The sequence below is a fragment of the Pteronotus mesoamericanus genome, unplaced genomic scaffold (genome assembly GCF_021234165.1).
Source record: "Pteronotus mesoamericanus isolate MK-2021 breed Mesoamerican mustached bat unplaced genomic scaffold, CSHL_Meso_final contig_74, whole genome shotgun sequence".
Classification (NCBI taxonomy): domain Eukaryota; kingdom Metazoa; phylum Chordata; class Mammalia; order Chiroptera; family Mormoopidae; genus Pteronotus; species Pteronotus mesoamericanus.
Genome location: NW_026555247.1, coordinates 36569616 through 36590149, shown reverse-complemented (window position 1 = coordinate 36590149; position 20534 = coordinate 36569616). Strand labels below are relative to the sequence as shown.

Here is a 20534-nt window from a genome sequence, read left to right as displayed (position 1 = left end):
GAAAGCCAGCTTCGCCCTGGACAATCAGTCGTCTAGCAGGGATTCTCCTAGCTCGGGCTACCTGTCAGAATTGCCTGGGAGCAGTTAACAAGGACAGTTCCCAAGATCTACCCCCAGAAATACTAGTGTAATGAACCTGGGGTGGCACCCAGACATCAGTGTTTTTTTAGATGCTCCAGCGCCATTCTAAATAGCAACCGGAGGGGTGAGAAGCACAGATAGGTGTGTGCTCCAATTATGATTTAGGAATCAGTTTCAACAGAATCACTAGGGTTGATTGTAAAATGAGAATTCTAGGGCAGGGCCCCACCCTATACCTATTGGGTCAGGATTTCTGGGAGGAACCCCCAAATCGCCATTTTTAACAACTTCCCAGATCATTAGAATGCATATTAAAATTCAACACCAAGAAAGGGGAGACGGGGTGAATAACTAACGCTTCCTAAATCTGGTTGAAAAGACAGTTCTCTGAGTCCCACCCCTCGGAAAGATGATCGTTTTTTGTAGCTCTCCGAGATTCTGAAGTTTGGAGATCACTCATCCAGACTTAACACCGCTTCTATCGTTAGGATATAAAGGACAGATTGTGTGATAGATGACCCAAAACCTATATTCAGGGTGAGGACATCCCCAGACCAATTTAACGATCACATTTCTACATGAAAGACTTATGTAGGAGACACAGATGCCTGTTCACTTCAGAAGAAATGTGAGTCAATAGTATGTTGGGAATCCCCATCTTCCCTCACCTCTTCTGAACTTCTTCCAGTCTCCAGCTCAACGAGAGAAAAGACATAAAAATAACATATTTGCCCTGACCAGTGTGGCTCAATTGGTTGAGCATCGTCCTGCAAAGCGAAAGGTCGCCCGTTCCATTCCCCGTCAAGGCACACGCCTGGGTTGTGAGTTCCGTCCCCAGGCAGGGCGTGTAGGGGAGGCAACCAACCAATCCATGTTTCTCACTCACATGGATGTTTCTCTCCCTCTCTCGCTCCCTCCCCCTCTCTCCAAAAATAAATAAAATCTTTAAAAAATAAAAAATAAAAGTAACATTTATTCAAAAAGAATATGTTCACTAATATAGCCATTAGAATCACATATACATGTATACATACATATATACAAAATTGTGTACATGCATACACTTACACACACGCACACACAAATATACACACATACTCATTGAATTTATTCTAGAGTGTTTTTTCAGTGAATTGATCCTGTAGTAAATTGGCTTTTAGCAAGTTGACCTATAGTCCCTATTCTCATCAAAGGGGATTCCCTCTTTCCTGGATAAACTTTTTTTTTGTTTTTGTTTTTGTGTCATTTCTGCTGGTGCACCTGGAATATTTCACTTCCCTTTTCTCCACCAGTGCACTAATGCTAATGAGTATTACTAGACTGGGCAAGTCCTTTTGGTTGCAAATAATAGAAAAGCAAACTTGCCTAAAAACTAGATTGAAAGCGGGGGTAGAGCAGGCCCATTAGACCAGTGGCAGATGGGGCAGGAGCACACCACGAGGCAACCCTTCCAGAGCTTCCAGGCACGCCTAGCTCTCTGCTCCCCTCTCTGCCTGTTGGCCTCATCTCCTGCTGCAAGTGGGCGCCCGCCAGACAGAGGGATGGGGGCCCGGCCGCTTCAGCCCCACGCAGCACAACGTCATCCCCAAGGAACTTGGGGCTCTTTCCTGCCCGTGCCGCTGAGAAACCCCCGGGGAAGTGCCCCGCGTGTCCCAACCCCTCCGCAGACCAGACGCTGGGGTCCCAGTCTGACCGCAAGGGAACAGATCCTTGCAGAGCTTTGAGCTCGGGCTGTTCGTTGCAAACGGGTACACCCCTCAATGATCTTTCAGGGGCCTCAGAGCAGGTCTCATTTTAGTGATTGAGCAATAATTACTCTAATATCAGCAATAAGTCAAATAACTCTATTGATTTTGACTCCATTAATTTGAAATGTATTCTCATGCATACATAGTACTGCAGTTTGTATTTGCTTAAAAGTTCAAAGCAACTTGGTTTTTTTTATATATATTAAGATATGCTATAGGGCTAAAAAATTATACCTTTCATATAGTTGACTAATAATCACAGGCACTTAAGTTTATTATATATAATATAATATTTTGAAATAATGAAGTGTTTCAAGCATTCCATAATCCAGAATTTTCCCTTACTCAAGTTCACATTTTTCCTAAAAACCCTAAACCCTCCCGAAACGTTCCTCTCTTTTTCCCACACCTGCCTCCTCTGTCTCCCCTCTGGCACAGTGGCCCTCTGCTGCTCTCCCCATAACTCCCCGGACAGCACCTCTTCCCTCAGCAGCCCAGCCCAGGGTGCCTCCGGGAGGCAAGCGTGATTGGGTAGGTTCTCTGCCCCAGGTCTGGGCACAGTTCCCAGCGGGGTTTGCTCCGATGGAGCAACGCCCCGACAGGCCCCAACAAGACCGCCACCTGGTGCAGTTTCTAGAAATGAATGTATTTCTGTTACACATTCGAAAAGAAGGTGTCATCAGGGCGTGGGGCGAACCCTGTCCTCACTGAGCCGTGGCTCCACACAATGAACTCACTCTGAAGAAGGGCAGGGAAGGAATTTGGGGGAACAGTTTTAAAAAAGTATCATCCTCTTTTAAGTCACCAGTCACCCCAGGCACAGGGGGTCCCGAACTGAAACTTTGAGGAGTGAATGCTGAGTACACCAGCATCACATTCACTCGGCCTTAGGGATACATTTTTATGTGGTGATAAGAAATCACACATATATCTATGCATTTGCAGAGACATATTTATATCGGAAGGAACTAGAAGCAGAGCAAAGTGTTTCCCCGGGGACCCGTTTTTCTAACTTCCTGTCAGCCCCCGTGAGTCTACTGCCAAGGAATGACTTCATCGCTGCCTCACTCAGGCAGCACATTTGGAAAAGACGCTCAGCTTGACCCACTCGGACACAGGGGGTGTGTGTGGGGACGGGGTGGGGGAGAGCAATATTTCTATAACCTACCACGTGCTTTTAATTTCAAACATCTAGCCATTACTCAAGGTCAAAAAAAAAGTGAGTTTTAATGCCCAAGAAATAGAATAAGCCATCTTGTTTCCAATCACAATGAATAAATAAAAATAATAATAATACGAGTTTTCTTAGAACCACGGTGTGAAAGGCTCGCAGTATGTGGTTTAAGTTTTGTCGTCTCTGAATTCCTTCACCTTCGCTTCCACGACACGGCCCTGACTCGGTTCCCCTCAATCCCAACACCTACCGTCCCTAATTGTTGGTGGAAACCTGAGATCCCATTTCTTCCCAGGCTCGCGTCTCTGTCCTGACTGGGTCTTGTGTCCCCAGGTCCCACAGCCCCGCCATCCGCCCCCATCCACACGGGGCCACTTTAGACGCCTGTTCTCTTGGGAACGTACCTAGTATCTTGTGAGATGCTGTTGCCGGTGGCTCTCACCATCCAGATGCACCTTTCGTTTACACTCTAGGGCCCTCCCACCAGCCCCAGTGTGACCCGAATTAGTGAACAAAGATGTTTAACGCAGTAAAGCAGAAAGGATGGGAAAAGAGGAGAGTTGGAGCAGACCTGGCTCCCTGAGGCCCCACTCCCGCCAGGGAATTAAAAGGCCCTCTCGTCTGGGAGTGAGGAGGAGGGAGGTTTGGAAAGGAAGCAGGAAGGTCGTGCTCGGAGTGGGAACCGCACAGCCCACCTGTCCTCTGGCAAGGCCGGAAGGAGGTGGAATGAGAGGTAAGAGCGCACGATAAAGCCCCCTTGTATGTTTCTAATTTTGAGAACAGTCGGGGCCTGAGCCTCTGGAGGAGGCCCAGAGAGACAGCTCACCCTGCAGATAGCTTGTCCCCAGAGTTACCAGGCGGTCATAGCCCTACAGGGGAAATGGCAGCTGGAGAACATGTAGGGAGAGGGGCGGGCATCAGGACGTGCCACCCCACCCCCACCCAGGGGAGTCCTGCGGTGGCAGAGATGCAAAAGCACCACTTCCTGACGGCTCTCCTGGCACAGGCGTAGTGCCCGGAATGCTGGTCCTGCATGTGACTGAGTGTGTTCTGACTGTGACAAAGTTTTAAGTCAGTAATGCCCTGGCCAGATTCCTGGGCAGAGCTGAATTGACTTATAAACATCCAGACTATTTTTCTTTCGCTATATTAAAGCTAAATTCAGGCATCAAAACAGTTACATTTGTTTGGTCTGCCTTTTGAAAGTTCATCACGTTACCTGCCGCATTGGCCCTGCGTCATCCAACCGGCCTGACCGACCTCCATACGTGCAGTTCCTTGGAACTGGACTTTTCCCCAGTTACACTGCCCACCTTCCAGTCTCTGCTGGAGGAGGGTTGTCCCTCACGTCCCTTATGTTTAGCCTGTTGTCTCGCATGGGAAGCCTCCTAAGACCACCCCCTCTCCTATTCTAAACCTTCCCACAGCACGCTCTCATCCGAGCACGCATTGTACTTATAATTATTTGCAATCATCTATTTTTACTATTTATTTACGATTATTCTTTACTATTGTGACAATACAATCTGTCTCTTTTTGACTGTCTCCCTCCCTGGGTCCAGCCTGGTGCCTGTCCTACAGCCGGTATTCAAAAGAATCCGGTAGATCCTCTACGTTCAAACTTGTGCCTCACAAACATTCACAGCTTTACACGAGCTGCTCTGGCAGGCAAGGCTGCATCACATCAAATCGCCGACAACGTGCTGTCTAATCTCTACTGCCGAAACCGTTAATCGCTGGCTACAGGGAATGGATGGTCCACTCTGCTCTCTTTCATAGCGTCACTGCTTCAGAGAGGCTTCCGACAAGAAGCCGCACCTCCATCTTTTGGCATCTTTCCTAATCTTCAAAGTTCAATTTAAAACTTTTGAAATTCTATATCTTATTCAGAAGAAAACAGAGTTCCACTTGGTCCAGTTTGGTGAAGATACCCATTTTTCAAGAACCTTGATCATTTACTTTCGGCTTTCCCCACTCTGGGCCGACTTGGAGACAAAGCTGACCGATGTGGGGAGAGAGAAATAAGAGCTGCCTCAATGTAGAAGCGAGGTCTTGGGGGCGGGGTGGAATGCTGGTTGAGGTGTGATAACAGGTATGGAGAAATGGAAGTCCCTTACCCAATAAATTCCTTACAGGGTGGCTTTAATCACCACTGGTACCCCATAGTCTTCCTAAAGCAGCAGCCGAAGGACTGCCACTTGACCGGTTTAATTATGTATTTCTCAAAGGCTATCTGGAATGTACCCTACACCCAGGGAGGGAAAAAGTAGTGCGTGGGGTACACAGAGAGCAAGGACCCAGCCTGAGGAGGGGCCGACACTCTCAGAGGGGAAGGAGAGTTAGGAATGCAAAGGGTGAGCATCCATCGCGGATGGGAAAGGAAAGTGCTAAGTCCTCACCCTCCAGAGTGAAAAGTCAATGGGTAATTGGAAGGCAGTTTGAAAATGATCAGCTCAGCCCTGGCTGGTGTGGCTCCATGGACTGAGTGCTGGCCTGAGAACCAGAAGGTCACCAGTTCAATTCCCAACCAGGGCCCGCGCCTGGGTTATGGGCCAGGTCTCCCATTGGGGGCATGCAAGAGACTAACCAATTGCTGTTTCTCTCTCTTTTTTCTCCCTTCCTTCCCGCTCTGTCCAAAAAATAAATAATTAAAATCTTTTAAAAAAATGACCAGTTCAAAAGAGCAGGCCTCTGGGAAGAGGAAAAAGGTAGGGTGATGCTTTACTTATCAAATCATGTGCAACTCTTGGGTATCACTGACAAAACTAGAACTAAAAAGGGAAAACATTCATTGACACCTTGCTTTGAAAGCTGCGTCATATCCATCCTGTGAGGATGGATTGTTGTGAAGCAGTGTCCTGTTGCTGAATGCCTAAGCTGCTTCTATTTTTCCCTCATAAAAGACGGCCCTGTTGGACAGCCCCGTCCAGGGACCCTGGTCTGCATCTCTCGTCACCTCCCGAGGGCGGGTTCCCGCCCGGGCGCTCGGTTACGAAGGCCATGCCCTTTGCCGTAGACCATGACTCCTCCCAGTTCGACCCAACAAAAGTGCCTGGAAGACGGAGACCTTATAATCAATAACAAATGTAATGAGTTTAATGATACACTCATGAAATCATACATGTTCATTCATTAGTTTAATTTGATGTCTGCACCGTGTGTTTAGCCACTCCCGGCCTCGGGCCCCACGAGAAGGGACAGGGAGCCAAGAGTGTGACTGCCAGTGTCCAGGCGTGTCAGCGCCTCCCAGGCCCGGGACCCGTCACCTCTGGCCAGGCCTGCGGGCCCTGGGCTTGGCTCCAGAGCCGAGGGCGGCAGCCATCCTGAGAGCTGACAGAGACTTGCCAGAACTGGGTGGGGAGGCCAAAAGCCATTATCGACTGTCCAACAGGAGCTTGGCATCCAAAGCCAGTCTTGTGCTGATTCCCCTGCTCCCATGCCCGTACGCCTGGACACACAACATCCAACCACTTCCCAAAACCCACATAAAGCTCTGCTCCACCAATGATTAAAAAAAAAAAAGAAGAAATCATGAACCTCTAGGCTCCCGCAGGCCAATTTATTCATGTTTAATGGTCCTTTTCTAAATGGGTTTTACAGCACTGCGAGATGCTACCTGGAGCCATGCATGAATTGTAAGTTACGAAACAGCGGGTGACACATCCCTCCTGTTCCTGTTCTTGCTGGGCTTTCTCTAGTCCCTGCTACTTAGTTACCAGCCGCTTGCACCGAGGGGCCACTGAGCACCTGAAAGTGACCAGTCCGAGTTGGGAGGTGCTACAAGTGGAAAGGAAACCCCGAATATCAAAGACTCAAGGCAAGAAAAGAATGTGAAATAACTAAATATTTCTGTATCGATTACACACTGAAGTGATAATATGTTGGATATATGGGGTTAAAGAAAGATACGTACTTAAAATTAATTTTGCTTGTTTTGTTTCACTTGTTTTAATGTGGCCACTGGGGGATTTTTAATTACATTTGTGCCTTACATTTTTTTTTTTTTAATTGAACAGCATTATTGTATTTGAGAAGCATTTTTCTATAGGAAGCGCTTCTCTGGAAAGCTCTAGGCCAATATTCACTTCAAAGCTCATTGCCTAATCTGTGTCTCTTCTTGTTCCTGTCCTGACGCTACTAGTATCTCCAACAACTTTCATGGTGGGACTGGGGTACAACAAAAGATTAACTGCTTAGTTTTGAATCCGTGTGAAGGCAGATGCCTTAGTGAAGAACTGTAGTTTCTGTGATTAGCCAGGAGAGGGAGCCCTTACCACACTTAGGACTGCAAAATAATGCATACTGCACAGTACAAATTCTTTGCAAAAGATTCTTAATTGGTTAACAGGTAGATTGATTGAACTAAGAAAATTAATTAAGTCATATTAGTGGAATAATTTCTTTAAAATTAGCACATGTACCTGATATTTGGGAACTGCTTCACTAGCCAAAAAATATGTAAAAGGAGAAATATGTCACCTCCTCTTTTATTTTCCTAAAATTCTTTTAATTAAAAATTTTAATAGATTTTGAATTCCTCTCTTGGGCCCTTAGACAGTAAAGAGTAAAATTTTAAAGTTTCATGGTGTAACAAACTACTTTATTTATAAAGGAGCTTTATCTTTTGTCATTTGTGTAAAATATTTGCTAAAAAAGGTTGACTTGGTAGTCGATATTTAATGCCCTGTCATAATTAATGGTGTTTTTTAGTACATGAAAACATAAGTGGATAACTTTACTTTCATTAGTTTTAATTCTCACTTGAGGATATACTCACTGGTTGTAGAGAGAGAGAGGGAGAGGGGGAGAGGAGGCAGAGAGGGAAACATCTGTAGGCTACCCCCCATTGCCTCCCATACGACCAGGGATCACACCCACGGCCATTTGTTGGTGTATGGGACGATGTTCCCACCAAGTAAGCCACGCGGCCAGCACTTAGTTACTTTATTTTTCAATTGAATTTATTGGGGTGACATCGGTTAATAGAATTATACGGGTCTCAGGTGTACAATTCTATAACACATCACCTGTATGTTTTATTGTGTGCTCACCACCCCAGGTCACGCCTCCTTCCATCACCATTTATGCCCCTTTACCCTCTGCTGCCTCCCCCAGCCCCGCCCCTCCGGTCATCCCCATACAGATGCCTGTCTATGAGGCACAATTCATGTTCTTAATGGCAGTCACTCCCCTGAAGCTAATTGTCCCCAGGTTCTGCTGCTCTTTGGAGACTTCTGGTAATATTTGCATAATAAATTAGTTTAATTTGATATTGCCATTACTCAAAGTTTTTGTTTGCAAACAAGAAGAATTGACTTGGTCTAATTTAAATACAGGAGGGGGAATTAGTTGAAAGGATATTAAGACAGTGATAGAACTGAAGGGAAGGTCAGAGAATCAAGTTCAGGACTCAAAGCCAGAACCAGAGGAAGGCAGAAATCTCCCCCCTTAGCCACCCACATGTCACTGCCACGCACGAGGCCAGGTCATGGGGTCCAGCCATGCTCTCCATAAAACCCAGGGCCACGTGCTCAGGGTTCGAAAGCTCAGACAAGAGCCCCCGAGCTGAGACTGTGAGCTCCTCCTCTGCGCCCCAGGGTGTCCGCCCCCAACCCAGCCGCCACATGGAGGGTCCTGCCTCCTCCTGCACTTGGGCAATCTGGGTGTTGTGGTTGAACTGTGTCCTCCAAAAATAGACATGTGCAAGTCCTAACTGCCTGTCCCCGAGAAGGGGACCTTATTTAGAAATAGGGTCTTGGCAAATGTAACTGAATCAAGATGAGGTCTACAAGAAAAAAATTGTAACTGCGTGTGGTGATGGATGTTCATTATACATATTGTGGTGATCACTCTCCAATATAGGCACATATCGAACCATGATGTTGCACACCTGAAATTAATATAATGTTACATGTCAATTAAACCTCAGTGAAAATAAAATTAAAATGAGATCAGCCCTGGCAGGTGCGACTCAGTTGGGTGGAACACTGCCCCGCAGATCAAAAACTTGTGGGTCTAACCCCTGGTCAGGGTGCATATGGGAGGGCCGTCAACCCATGTTTCTCTCTCACATCGATCTCTCTCTCTCTCTCAAAAGCAATGAAAAAATGGCCTCTGATGAGAATTTTTAAAAAAGAAAAGATCATACCAGATTTGTGTGGGCCCTTAATCCAAGATGGCCGACATCCTTATTGAAAAAAAGAGAAATGTGCCCAGCAGCTCAGACACAAGAACAAAATGTGACAATGGAGGTAGAGGCTGGAGTCATTTATCTGCAAACCGAGGAACGCTGAGGATGGCAGGCTCCCACCAGAAACGAGGAGAGGCGAGGAAGGGTGCCCGAGCCTTCAGAGGGGGGTGGCCCTGCCGCCACTTGGACAGGGCCTTCCAGCCTCCACACTTCTGAGAGAATACATTGTTGGTGCTTGACAAGTTTGGGAGGCTTGGTTACAGCAACCCCAGGAAACTGAAACACCGGGGGTCCCCCAATCAAGAAAGGGGGGCTTGGGAGCTGGCCCACCCAATGTCCCGCACATACCTTCTGTGTTCTGTGCTGATATGTTGGACAAGAACTCTTTAAAGTTATCTTTTGAAGTCTTTCAATCCATCCCAGAAATATTTCAGAAATAACAGAGTTAGGAAATCTACAGATTCACTACATTTGGTTTTATTCACATACGTATATGAACTAATTTTATATACAAATTAATTTATTTGTATATAAAATATATTAATTTTATATAGTTCATGAATGAACTATATAAAATCAATAAACTGCAGCGATAACTATGACCCCATCATATGGGGGGCAGGTGGAGAAGTGGCGTCTCACATCTCTCAAGGGGCTGCTCCTTCCCAATCACATGGGTTCCCTTGATATTGGCGGTAACTGGACTTCACGTGGACACGCGGTTTAGCCAAGTTCATGCGTCCACTGCAAGAGGCCCACTCTTCTTCCCTGTGGAAGGCTACACGGAATGTCCACAGCGGAGGTAAGCTTATGAACTGATGGCGAAATAAGAATGGTCCGTTAACCTTCTCTGTAGAAGAGTCTGCACGAAGCAGGTGGTGGGCAGCGCCTGCGCCACGCCCGGCTGCGGCCTCTCCGCTCGCGCCGGGTCGGGACTCCTTCCTCGACGAGCAGCCAGCCCGGAGCAACGTCTCCTCCCTGCAGCCCCAGCGGCCTGCGACGCTCAGCGCAGGCTCGTCTCTCCGGACGGCCGGCGGATTCCGAAACGGATCGCGCAGCCTGCCATCGGCGGTCGCGCCTGCTCCAGGCACCTACCAGCCAAACCGTCAAAGCAGTTTTTTGGCTTAAAGCAGCAAGAGATTTCAGAGAGGACCTAGCTCACCCCCCTTCTCAGACAAGCACACCGAAGACGAGAGCAGCTAACCACCTTCCTGGTATCAGAAAGCGAGGCAGCGAACTGCATAGCCAGCGTAGAGCTGGGGTCTTCTGATTAAATCACACAGCGTTTTATCTGAACCCCTCTCTTAACTCTAAGAAAGGCCACGAAGCTGGACCCACTGCAGATCAATGCTCACTTGTGAGCACCAACAGGGGGTCACAAGTCCAAGAACAGTGAATGGAATAAACAAGCTATTTTCAACCGGTGTGCACAGGAATGTTTAAAACGGGCAATATGTGACTATTTAGTCTGGGGCACTGACCTCTTTTCCCTGAGACTGTCAAATAAAAAAAGAACCACCAACACAAAAACAGCCATCCAATGTGAAGGAATCAAAATGACACCTTTTTTTAAATTAGATTAGCAAAAAAAATTACAATTTACTTTTTTTAATGTGCCACAGAATTTTAGTAAAGTGTACCACGAGGTGAGAAAGGTTGAAAATCACTGGGATAAATTAATAGATTCAAAGCTGATTCTGGAGTCAAGCTTTAGAGGGTACAATGAAGGGTTTCTAACTCTGCACCTTGTGGTGGTCACTGCTGGTGCCAAGGATGAAGGGGAGGAAGTGGCCGAGGCCACCAGAAACCTGCGCGCTGGTCTGTGTTTGCCCAAGACAAAGAGGAAGCGGCCAGATGTGGCACAAACGCAGAAACACAGGGCGGTGGGCGCAGCGTGGGAGGGATGGTGGTAAAGAGCAGGAGCCAGAGGAGGACGGAGGAGGGCAACCCCGGGCTGCGAAGGCGCTTCGCCCCGTTCCTCCTGCTGCCCCTCCAGAGACAGGGCTGACCTAACCGGCTGGGCAAACCGCGGGCGCTCAGTGTCAGAGGTACCCGCACGATCAGAGGGGTGAAAGGCGTCACGAAGGTAACACCCAATACCTTTGTGGAGTAATCGACTCCCACTGGAGCCCATTAGTAAGTTTTCCTAAAATTTCAGACCGCGTCGCCATCTACACTACAAAAGACGGCATTATGCTGTGCCAGCCACGGCAATGCCTTTAGAAACCATAGATTGTTATGAACTCTTTTATTTTCCCAGAGGAATAATGCTACACCTTGGCGTCAAGTCGTTCGTAGAGGTAAAAATAAAAAGCACCCCATTTATTGAATGTCTATCGTGGGCCCATTCATCATAGTCCACTATCTCTTATCTTTGCTGTAACCTTGTAAAGCAGGAATTATTAGTCCAGTTTTAAAGACAAAACTAAGTTTCAGAGCAGGTAAGTGCCTGTCCTGGGGTCTCATTTCAGCATCCCTGCCACATTCTGCGGTGAGTAGTGCCTCGGCAATCTGGCATAAAAACAGAAGTGCAACCTAAGTATCCTCAGTAAATTTGAGTAATATGATTCTGCTTTTCTGCCAGGCGTTGGTTTAAAGCAGCAAGAGATTTCAGAGATGACCTTGCCTATACCCTTGTTGGGCGACCCAACTGAAAACGAGAGGAGCTAACGACCTTCCGAAGGCCAAAAAGCAAGGCAGCTGCATAGCTTGGGTGTAGACCCGGGTCCTGCGGATTAAATCACACAGGGTTTTATCTGTGTGATAAACACTCCTCTCAACTCTCTAAAAAGGGCCACAACGCTGTTGAGTGGGAGAGTCGGGATTAGAACCTCAGATGTCAAGGCTCCCAGCCCAGGGAGAGCCCTTCCCACCACACCGCGGAGTGCAGACACTGCGCAGTGAAATCACCACATCCCTGTTGGCACTTCCAGAATATATTTGTGTTGTAATACCCTTTAGTTAGACAATGAATGCACAATGCTGGCCTTTTTCATTTGGGAAATTTAGACGGAGTTTGGAGGGTTGGATGCCTTTCACATAATAGTCAACTCAATTTAGATTTGTTAATTGACACATTGTCCACTTGGATCAATTACATGATACTTTACAGTCCGGGGTCTTTGAAGGGAGCCAACTTCTAAATAAGTTAATGTCTCCATCTCTCTCCAAGGTATATATTACCCCTGACCTAAATCTACCTACCCCTTAGGGGCTTTTATAATATCCCTTTTCTGGAATTTCTCGCTGGCACAATAAAACCACTTTCTTTGGGGGTATTCCTTGCCTTGATAGGGGTAGTATACTTTCTCTTTTAAAAGGGAACCTGAATCTTTTGCATCTACAAAGTTCCACCATTTTAAAAACAGGCCCTAAAACGTGAAGAATGAAAGTTGAGCATTTCAGTCTTTTCACATCTTTATTTATCATTTCCTCAAGCATGATATCTCTTATCATAGTGGTTGAACAACCTGGGAGCACCTGATCATAATGACCCATGAGAAGCACTTGTCATTAACACCACAACTTGCTGTCTTCTCCATATGACTTTCATAGACTCAAGTTGCCTCTTTATAAAATTTATTACAAATTGCTTTTGAGACTGCTACTAGTTGTCATTCACATGTTACTAAGTGTCTTTTACATAAGTGTTTGGCCCAACGCTTTGTTACACTAGGTGAGGTAAGCCAAGGAACTCTCCAAGAGTACCAGGGGTGGAAGATGAAATTTTCCAATGAAAAATACAGCTATTTTGCAACTTCAGAACTATCATTGGCCAGGAGTTGCCCTTGGGAGTGGTTTGTCTGGCATAGAATATCTTATTTTGCAGCATGACCTTAGGATATAATTTGGTAATGAGATCATTTGGCAACCTTGAGATTTAATACAGTGAAATTAAATAATTGAATTGGCTGTGGTTTTTAACCTACCCTTCATCTTCCAAAGTGGACTTTGGCCAACATTATGAATACACACTTGAGCTTTCAAGACTTCTATTTTGTAATTAGAAATTGAATAATATGAAAGGACAACTCTCCCTGGTAGTACAGAGTGTCTTTATATGAACACATGGAAGCTCCTTTGCCGTAGCTGGAGTTTCCTCTCTAGGCAACATGCAACAGCCTTTTCCGTGATCGCTGTAGCCAACATTTCTCGCCACTCATTTTTATTTATTTTTTTTATTGAATTTATTGGGTGGCATTGGTTAATAAATTTATATAGGTTTCAGGTGTACAGTCTCACCACTTGTTTTTAACTCAGAAGGCATACATTGCATTTATCATCTTCGTTGATGGTGAAGACTGCTGTTTCTTTGTAACTGCTTGATTTTTCCAACTATATTAGAAGTTCTTGGAGAAGGAGCTATGTTTCATGTCTCCCCTGGATACATTTAAACATCAGCTTCAGGGACTACACACCTAACAGGGGCTCAGGCAGCACCAGTTGGTTGCATGATTGAAAAGCATTACAGGCCGGTTTCAGGGATGTTATGGGTTCGATTCCAGACCACTGCAATAAAGCAAGTAGTGTAATAAAGCAAGTAGTAATCTTTTTGCTGGTGGAAGTTCTTGCTTTCAGTTTAGAAACTGGGGGGGAAACAAAAAAGCCCTGGCTGAGGAGCTCAGTTGGTGAAAACACTGTCCCGATAACCCGGGGTTGTGGGTTCCACCGCTGGTCAGGGCGCTTATAAGTGGAACAACAAATCGATCTCTCCCATCCCCTTCTCTCCCTCTCTCCCTCTATTACTCTCTCTCTCAAAACAAATTTAAGAGAATAATATACTTTAGAAAACAAAAATAAAATGACATCTGTGAAATGCAATAAAACGAGATACGCTTGTATTGATTAGTTCAAGTGTCATCAATTCTACCGCCTCTTTTTAGAGTCCTAGGTTTGCATCTACGTACCCGTATAAATAGGAATCCCATCCCACATGCTCTGATTCCAAAGTCCAAGAAATAGAGAGGAGTGGGAGTATTAAATGTCTTATCTGGTTAAAAGATTGACCTTAAGGGACATTGAAACAGCAGCTTCCAAAAAACATTTTTTAGGCTTGGCACTTCTTGGTTTTTCATTTTACTATTGAAACGTATCATTTTAAAATGTTTTAAAATATCCAACAGGTAAACTAATAAATCCAAAGGAGAACGTTGCCAGGTGATACTCTATCTTAAAATGGTCAGCGTGACCTTTTACTCAGAGCTCCCAGGCCCTTTCCCCACACGCCCGTCTCCCCATATTCTTACCAGCTGAAATTTGCCCTAGTGCCATTCACTTAATACCTAGCCAGTAATTAAATGATGTGTTCTACACAAAACCACTGCTGATTTTTTTTTTTTTTTCCTGACGTGGTGCCTTTTTGAAAGTGTTTGCAGACGTAAGCTTATACATCTATGAAGGGAAAGAGCTGGGTGGAGCCAGAGTGGAGAAAGGTGTTTGAAATGGACTCCTGAAATACATTATCACATTACTGGCATTCACAATCTGGGGGATGAGGGGGTTAGGCTGCAAATGCCTTGAGAGCGGAGACCTCATCTTTTCTTCCATGCTAATGGCGCGCAATACATACTTTCCCGAGGTCATCAACCGTGGAAGGTGACTGCTTCAGTCAATATGCCCTCCCTCACGATGCCGATGGGTCTGTTCTCAAATCCACTTAGTCCAGAAGTTCTCTGTGACAGCAAAGGAATAAAACAAGCAGCAATGAGGGAGCAAGGGCTGGGCCTCCAGGGTTACGGAGCACGTTCAGAAAGGTATGCTGCCACATGTGGTGAACAGGTCCCCTGCCTCAGCACAGCCTGAGTCACTTCCTTCACATGACCAGCACTATCAGAATGTCGCCTTCCTTGTGGCTCTGTCCTAGGTCAGAGCTGGTGATTCAACAGGCAGACACCTCGCTCCTGGGTGGACACAGTGGCTGGCATGCTGGGAAGGCTTTCATTCTAATCATTTCCTCTACGATGGTCTGGGTACATGGATTCGGTCCTGGACGGGCTGGACATGAGAGCCTGTCGCAAACTAAATCCACAAATGCCACCTACCGGCCTACTCATCCCTCTCATTGTGTATTGGGGGGCAGGAGGGTACATGATATCAGTATGAGTTGTTACTGGTAATAAAGGAACAATTTTAGTTTGGTTCATATTCGGCATTTAAACTAGCCTGGCACATGGTAGTAGTCAACATGTGAATGGTCTGCTTTTCCCTAGTATATGTCTGTCTTCCACTAAATTGTAAACTCGTAAATGGCAAAAGCTGCATCTTGTCTTCACAGTTTCCTAGTGCTTAGTAGACTTGTGTCTAGTGGGTGTTCAGGGAATGTTCAAGGATTGAACTGAAAGGTAAATTGGAGTCTGATTGTATGGCCAGGCAAAATCTAGTTTATGGGACAGTCAATAAGGAACCAGACCCTAGTTCAAGTTCTTTCCAAACAGTTAAGGGAAGGCCAGAGGTTTCTCTTGAGCCTACGACTCAAGTTGACTCTAGCTCAAACAGTCTGCACACCACGGAGACACATCTTGGGGTGACTGGTTGTGAACCCCCTTAAGGACGAAAGGGAGAAAAAAAGAAGGTTGTGACTGCAAACAACAGAAAGACAGAGGGAAGGCCTTAGCTCTGCCCAAAGCCCTCACTTACGTGATCTCACATAAAGCCCTGAACCTTGCCGTTGTATAAACCGCATCCCATCTACCAGTTTCACAAGGCTTGTGTTCGCCAGGCTGCAGGCTCCTAAGGGCAGCGGCCCTACACATACCAGTGACCTCAAGGCCGCTAGACCCACGATTACAATAATTTGCAAAACGCTTGTTGGATGAAGTGTGTGAGCAGTAACCCGCGGCACTCGGACCGTAACTCTCGCCCGCACTGTGTTATGGGCCCTCCTGAGCACGGCTTGCCTTCTTCGCCACCCTGCAATGTCCCCCGTTTTACAGAGGACACAGCACAAATGAGGCAGGAAAGGGGCCCAAAGTCCACAACTGGCGGGCCTCGGAGGCGGAATAACTTTTTCAACCCAACGCTTTAGAGTGACAGAGCACGCTCCAAGACGTGGAGTGAAAAGAGCCAGAGCCAATAATTCATCTTAAAAGTCTAAGACTTCCGGAAAAAGAAGAAAAGAGAACTGCTCTCGGCAAGGGGCGGCTTCTAAGCACCTATGCGGGGACCGCAGCGCCGAACCTCGGCGGGGTGCGGGGTTCCCTCTCCCAGCCTCGCGATGCTCCAGGCCTCGGCGAGGTTCGGATGACTGAGAACTGGGTAGTGCGCGCGCTGATGACGAAAGCGGAAGTGCTGGGTCGAGGGCGGGACGAGAGCCCGAAGGGGCTCCGGATTGCGGAAGTTTTGTGGGGAGGGTCTGGCGGCTCTTGGAGCTCCGTGTGGCTTTGGAATACGTTCCGGAAGGGAGGCCGCTGCTAGAGGTCCGAGAGCCGCCAGCGTGCGCACGTTTGGGACTCGACGTCGCCGCTGTTGGTCCTGTGCCCTCGCTCTTCCGCGGGGAACCGCCTCGGGGCTCCACCATGGCATCCACCTCGTCCAACCTCCAGGTATCACTGTCGTCCCTCAGCTTGGAGGGCCGGAGCCGAGGGGTGGCGCGGGGACGGGGACGGGGGCGGGGGCCGGGGCCGAGGCCCGGGCCGGGGGGCGGGGAGGAGGGAGGAAGCGGCCGCGCCCCCGGAGCCGGGCGGGCGGGGGCGGTGCCCAGAAGCTGATGGGCGCGACCGGTGCTTTCCGCCCGCTTCCGGGGTCTCTCGAGTCCACTGGCTTTCTGAGACTTGGCTTCTATGCAGCTTTTTCTTGTTTCCTTCAAACCAGCCGACTTTGGCCCGAACTGGGCAGAGCTGTAAACAGACGCTTCAATCAGTGTCAGAGAGTGGAAAGCACGTAATGTTTGCAAAGCACCCCTCTGGACCAGTTTAAAATAGGGTGGTCCTATTTCTCGCCTAGTTCCTCAGGCTGGCATAGCAGAGCCTTTCTTCTCGAGCTGTCAGGCTAATGGAAACAGGAGGACAGTCTTGGACCCTGAAGAATCCGTGGGCGCATTGAGCATGCATAGAGATGTGTGTGTGTGCACTCTTCTCTGGCTCCCAAAATGTAATGCAGAAGATCAGGGAATGTTTTTTTAACTTCTTTGTGGCTCCACCTCCCCACTGGCACCGCAGTGAGCACGGTATTTTGTACACAGATCGTGGAGTCCTAAAATTGTAGACTTCATCGTTAGACCTCTGTAGAGTGGACTCGCAGAAATTTCTAAAGTGTCTCCCTTCCTCAGAATGGATCTGGAGCTTCAGTAGGGTTGTGACTTGGCCACGATGACGCCCAGTCCACTGGGTCAGTTTAGGGCAAAAGAGTAGAATGAAATACCTGTAAAGATTCCTTGTCTTGATCTTGCATCAATTGGTTAAATGGGCATTTATTGAGGGCCTGGTACAAGCACCAGAATAATGGAGGACCTACTTAACTCAGGACCATTGATCCTGAAGAAAGACCTCTGAGAGTAGACCCATTTAAATCTTTTCCAACAAGGTTGCATTACACTAAAATACAACAGTCTGCACTTAATGGTGGTTTTCTTGTAGCCCCATTCGGAACGGGTCTTTTGGTAAATATACTTGGAAAAATTATTGGCCATTTGAAAAAGTATTGTTCTTTGAACATTGAAGGTGATTTCTTTTGAGATGCCCATCATGTCATCCTTTTTGGTCCGGCAGCCTTTGCATGTGACTTGTGTATTCTACAACATGATTTTAATCCATTCATTGATACTTTTTTTTTCTTTTGGGAGATTTGCAGTTTCATTTTATAATCAGTTTGCATTATATTTGAATTGGATTGTTGGATGTTCTTGAGTCAGCTAGAGGTTGACCTGCATTAAAGGCATAGATTCTACTGTTAAACAGGGAGAGATACTGAGCTATAATTCTGTTAATGGTTGGTTCACAGATGCACTTTCTCATTCAACCTTTTCGGCCTTCTAACCTAGGAAACATGGGTGAAAAATACTCAGATAACGAATACCTTTCCCACCAAACAAGCCAAAAAATCCCTGTAGCCAGATGCTTGTAATCCAATGGAGGGATGCAGATAACTAAAAGTAAAAACTATAAAATAATACAATAAATGTTATTGTAGAATTAGAAGTTAATGTGGGAGGGCAGAAAGGAAGGGCATGTCTAACTTCAGGACGAATGAGAAACATTCACAGAGGAAGGATCGTGAACTTAATTTATAAAGGGAAAGGTACTAACACTAATTGTTTACCTGTTGTTTGATGTGATTTCATTTAATCCTCAAAACAACTCTTCAAGGTGAATATTATTCCAATTTTGCAGTAAGAAATTGAAGCTTACCAAGGTTAGATTTTGCCAAAGACATACAGTTAATTAATGTTGAAGATAGTTTTGAATCTAGGTCTTCGTGCTTACAAGTTTGTGCTTTTCTCACTACAAGATTATGCATCCTTGGACAAAAAAGTGGGACTCATTCCAGGCAGAGAAACACAACATGTCCTCAATTTAGAAGTGTAATAAACCTTGGAAAGGGTTAGGAGAAGTTGCAAGTGATGCATAGAACTTAAAGCTTACTCAGGACTGAGTATCTTTTGGAGTGTCTACTATGCCATGCATTTTGCTAAATCTTGGGGAATCATGAAAGAAATAATATTATTCTTGACTTCCAAGGGCTTATATTTTGGTGTGAAAATAGACATGTAGAGTGACCAATAGGATACTTTTTGATCGCTGGAAGTGTGCCCAGGAGGCAGTGGCAATCTGGAGGAGGCACAGGAATAGGCCCCCTGAGGGTGCTGGTAAGGGCTTGGCGGCAGGAGGACCAGGGCCGCGCTGGTCCTGCAGAATCTGGAGTTTTACAACAGACAGTGGAATCGAATGTTCCAGGTGGGGGGACACCGAGGCATGAAGCCTGAGTTGTCTGGGTTGTCCCCTTAGTTTGGAATGACTGGAACTGAGTGGGCAAGGTGGGAAGATGAGCCTAGGTAGGCCATATCACATAGATGACTGATCCTCTTCCAGGTCTAGATGGGGAGTCACAGATAGTGATGCGCTCAGGGGAACGGAACTATCACATGTCCAGGAAACAACTTGACTAGTCACAAGCCTGGAGCAGGAAGACAAATTAGGCAGGGTTCTTTGTGATGGGAGATGATGAGGCCTAAAGGAGTATAGTCCCTGCTAGAATAAAGAAGAAGAGAGTGATCAGACACAAATCGAAGAGGACGCATAGTCAGGCTTGGATCTGCATTTAGAAAGTGAGGGAGGAGGGAGAGTCTGGCTTTTCTCCCCATTCCTGGATTGGATATCTGAGCGGGTGGGAATTGGTTCTGGGGTTACAAGACGAGGGGCATATTTGGGGCCAAGGTGGTTCTGAACTTCTCGAGTTTGAAGTGCCTATGGGGACAATCGAGAGGAGATGTCCAGTGAGCAGGTGGATGCGTATGTGTAGGATTAGAGAGAGAGGGCTGGGCCGGACACAGGAATTTGGGAGTTACTGGCATGCAGATGGTAGCAGAGGTTGTGCACATCTTAGAGAGTTTATAGAAGGAGGGAAGACGTGGACCAGGGTAGAAACCCTGGGGAATAATGGGCACTTATGGAGCGAGAGAAGGGAGCCTGGAAAAGAATCTTTATGTAGCCAAAGTGAAACCAGGAAAGAATGGCGCCACGAGGGCCAGAGCAGGAGGCTGTGTCCTGGGGTCTCCTTTTACGGAGGAATGGCAGGGAGAGGGAGGTCAGTGACTGAGAGATTTGGCGATCGGGGAGCAGGAAACATGGACGTGGGGAGGGATTGAGAAACCGCGATGGGCTTGGGGTTCTCTTCGGGACCTTGCGGTGATGAAAAGGTAGTAAGATGGTAGCCAGAGCGGAACCTGGCGCTGGGGAGAGCTGGTGTGTTTTGGTTTGTGTCTGTAGGTCAGAGTCTGAGGTAGAATTTACATACTTTTTTATCCTGAGAAGTCCCCAACAGAAGGGGAAAGGTTCAATGGGGGTAAACAGTAGGGTGGCATGTAATCGGTGGAATAAATGTCTCAAAATTTTTGGAAGGTGGAGAATGGGCTCAAGAGCACAGGGGGAAAAATTGGCCTTGACAGACGGGTTGGGACATCTTTCCTCTGGAGATGTGTGATTCTAGAATATCACCAGTTTCCCAGGGTTTTTAGTGTGGGCACGTCATGGTCTCCCAATCTGAAAAGGACAGTCCTAGATGTTCCCAACCCTGACCTTTCCGTATCGATGACTAAATCCTGACTCACGCCGGGATCAGGTATTCATGCAGCCTAGTGCCAGCCCCTGTGCTAGACTCTGGAACATGAAAGAGTGAACTCAGTAGG

At 46.8% G+C, this 20534-nt stretch overlaps 1 protein-coding gene across 2 annotated transcripts in view; it reads left to right on the top strand.

The window, feature by feature from the left end:
• Positions 1-16473: 16473 nt before the first annotated feature.
• Positions 16474-20534, top strand: part of VPS4B (vacuolar protein sorting 4 homolog B) — a 28666-nt gene continuing 24605 nt past the window's right edge. For both annotated transcript variants that reach the window (XM_054583771.1, XM_054583770.1), the window contains exon 1: positions 16474-16734. In XM_054583771.1, coding sequence (XP_054439746.1) covers positions 16708-16734 — 27 coding nt within the window. In that variant the 5' untranslated portion in view covers positions 16474-16707. The remainder of the gene's footprint in view (positions 16735-20534) is intronic.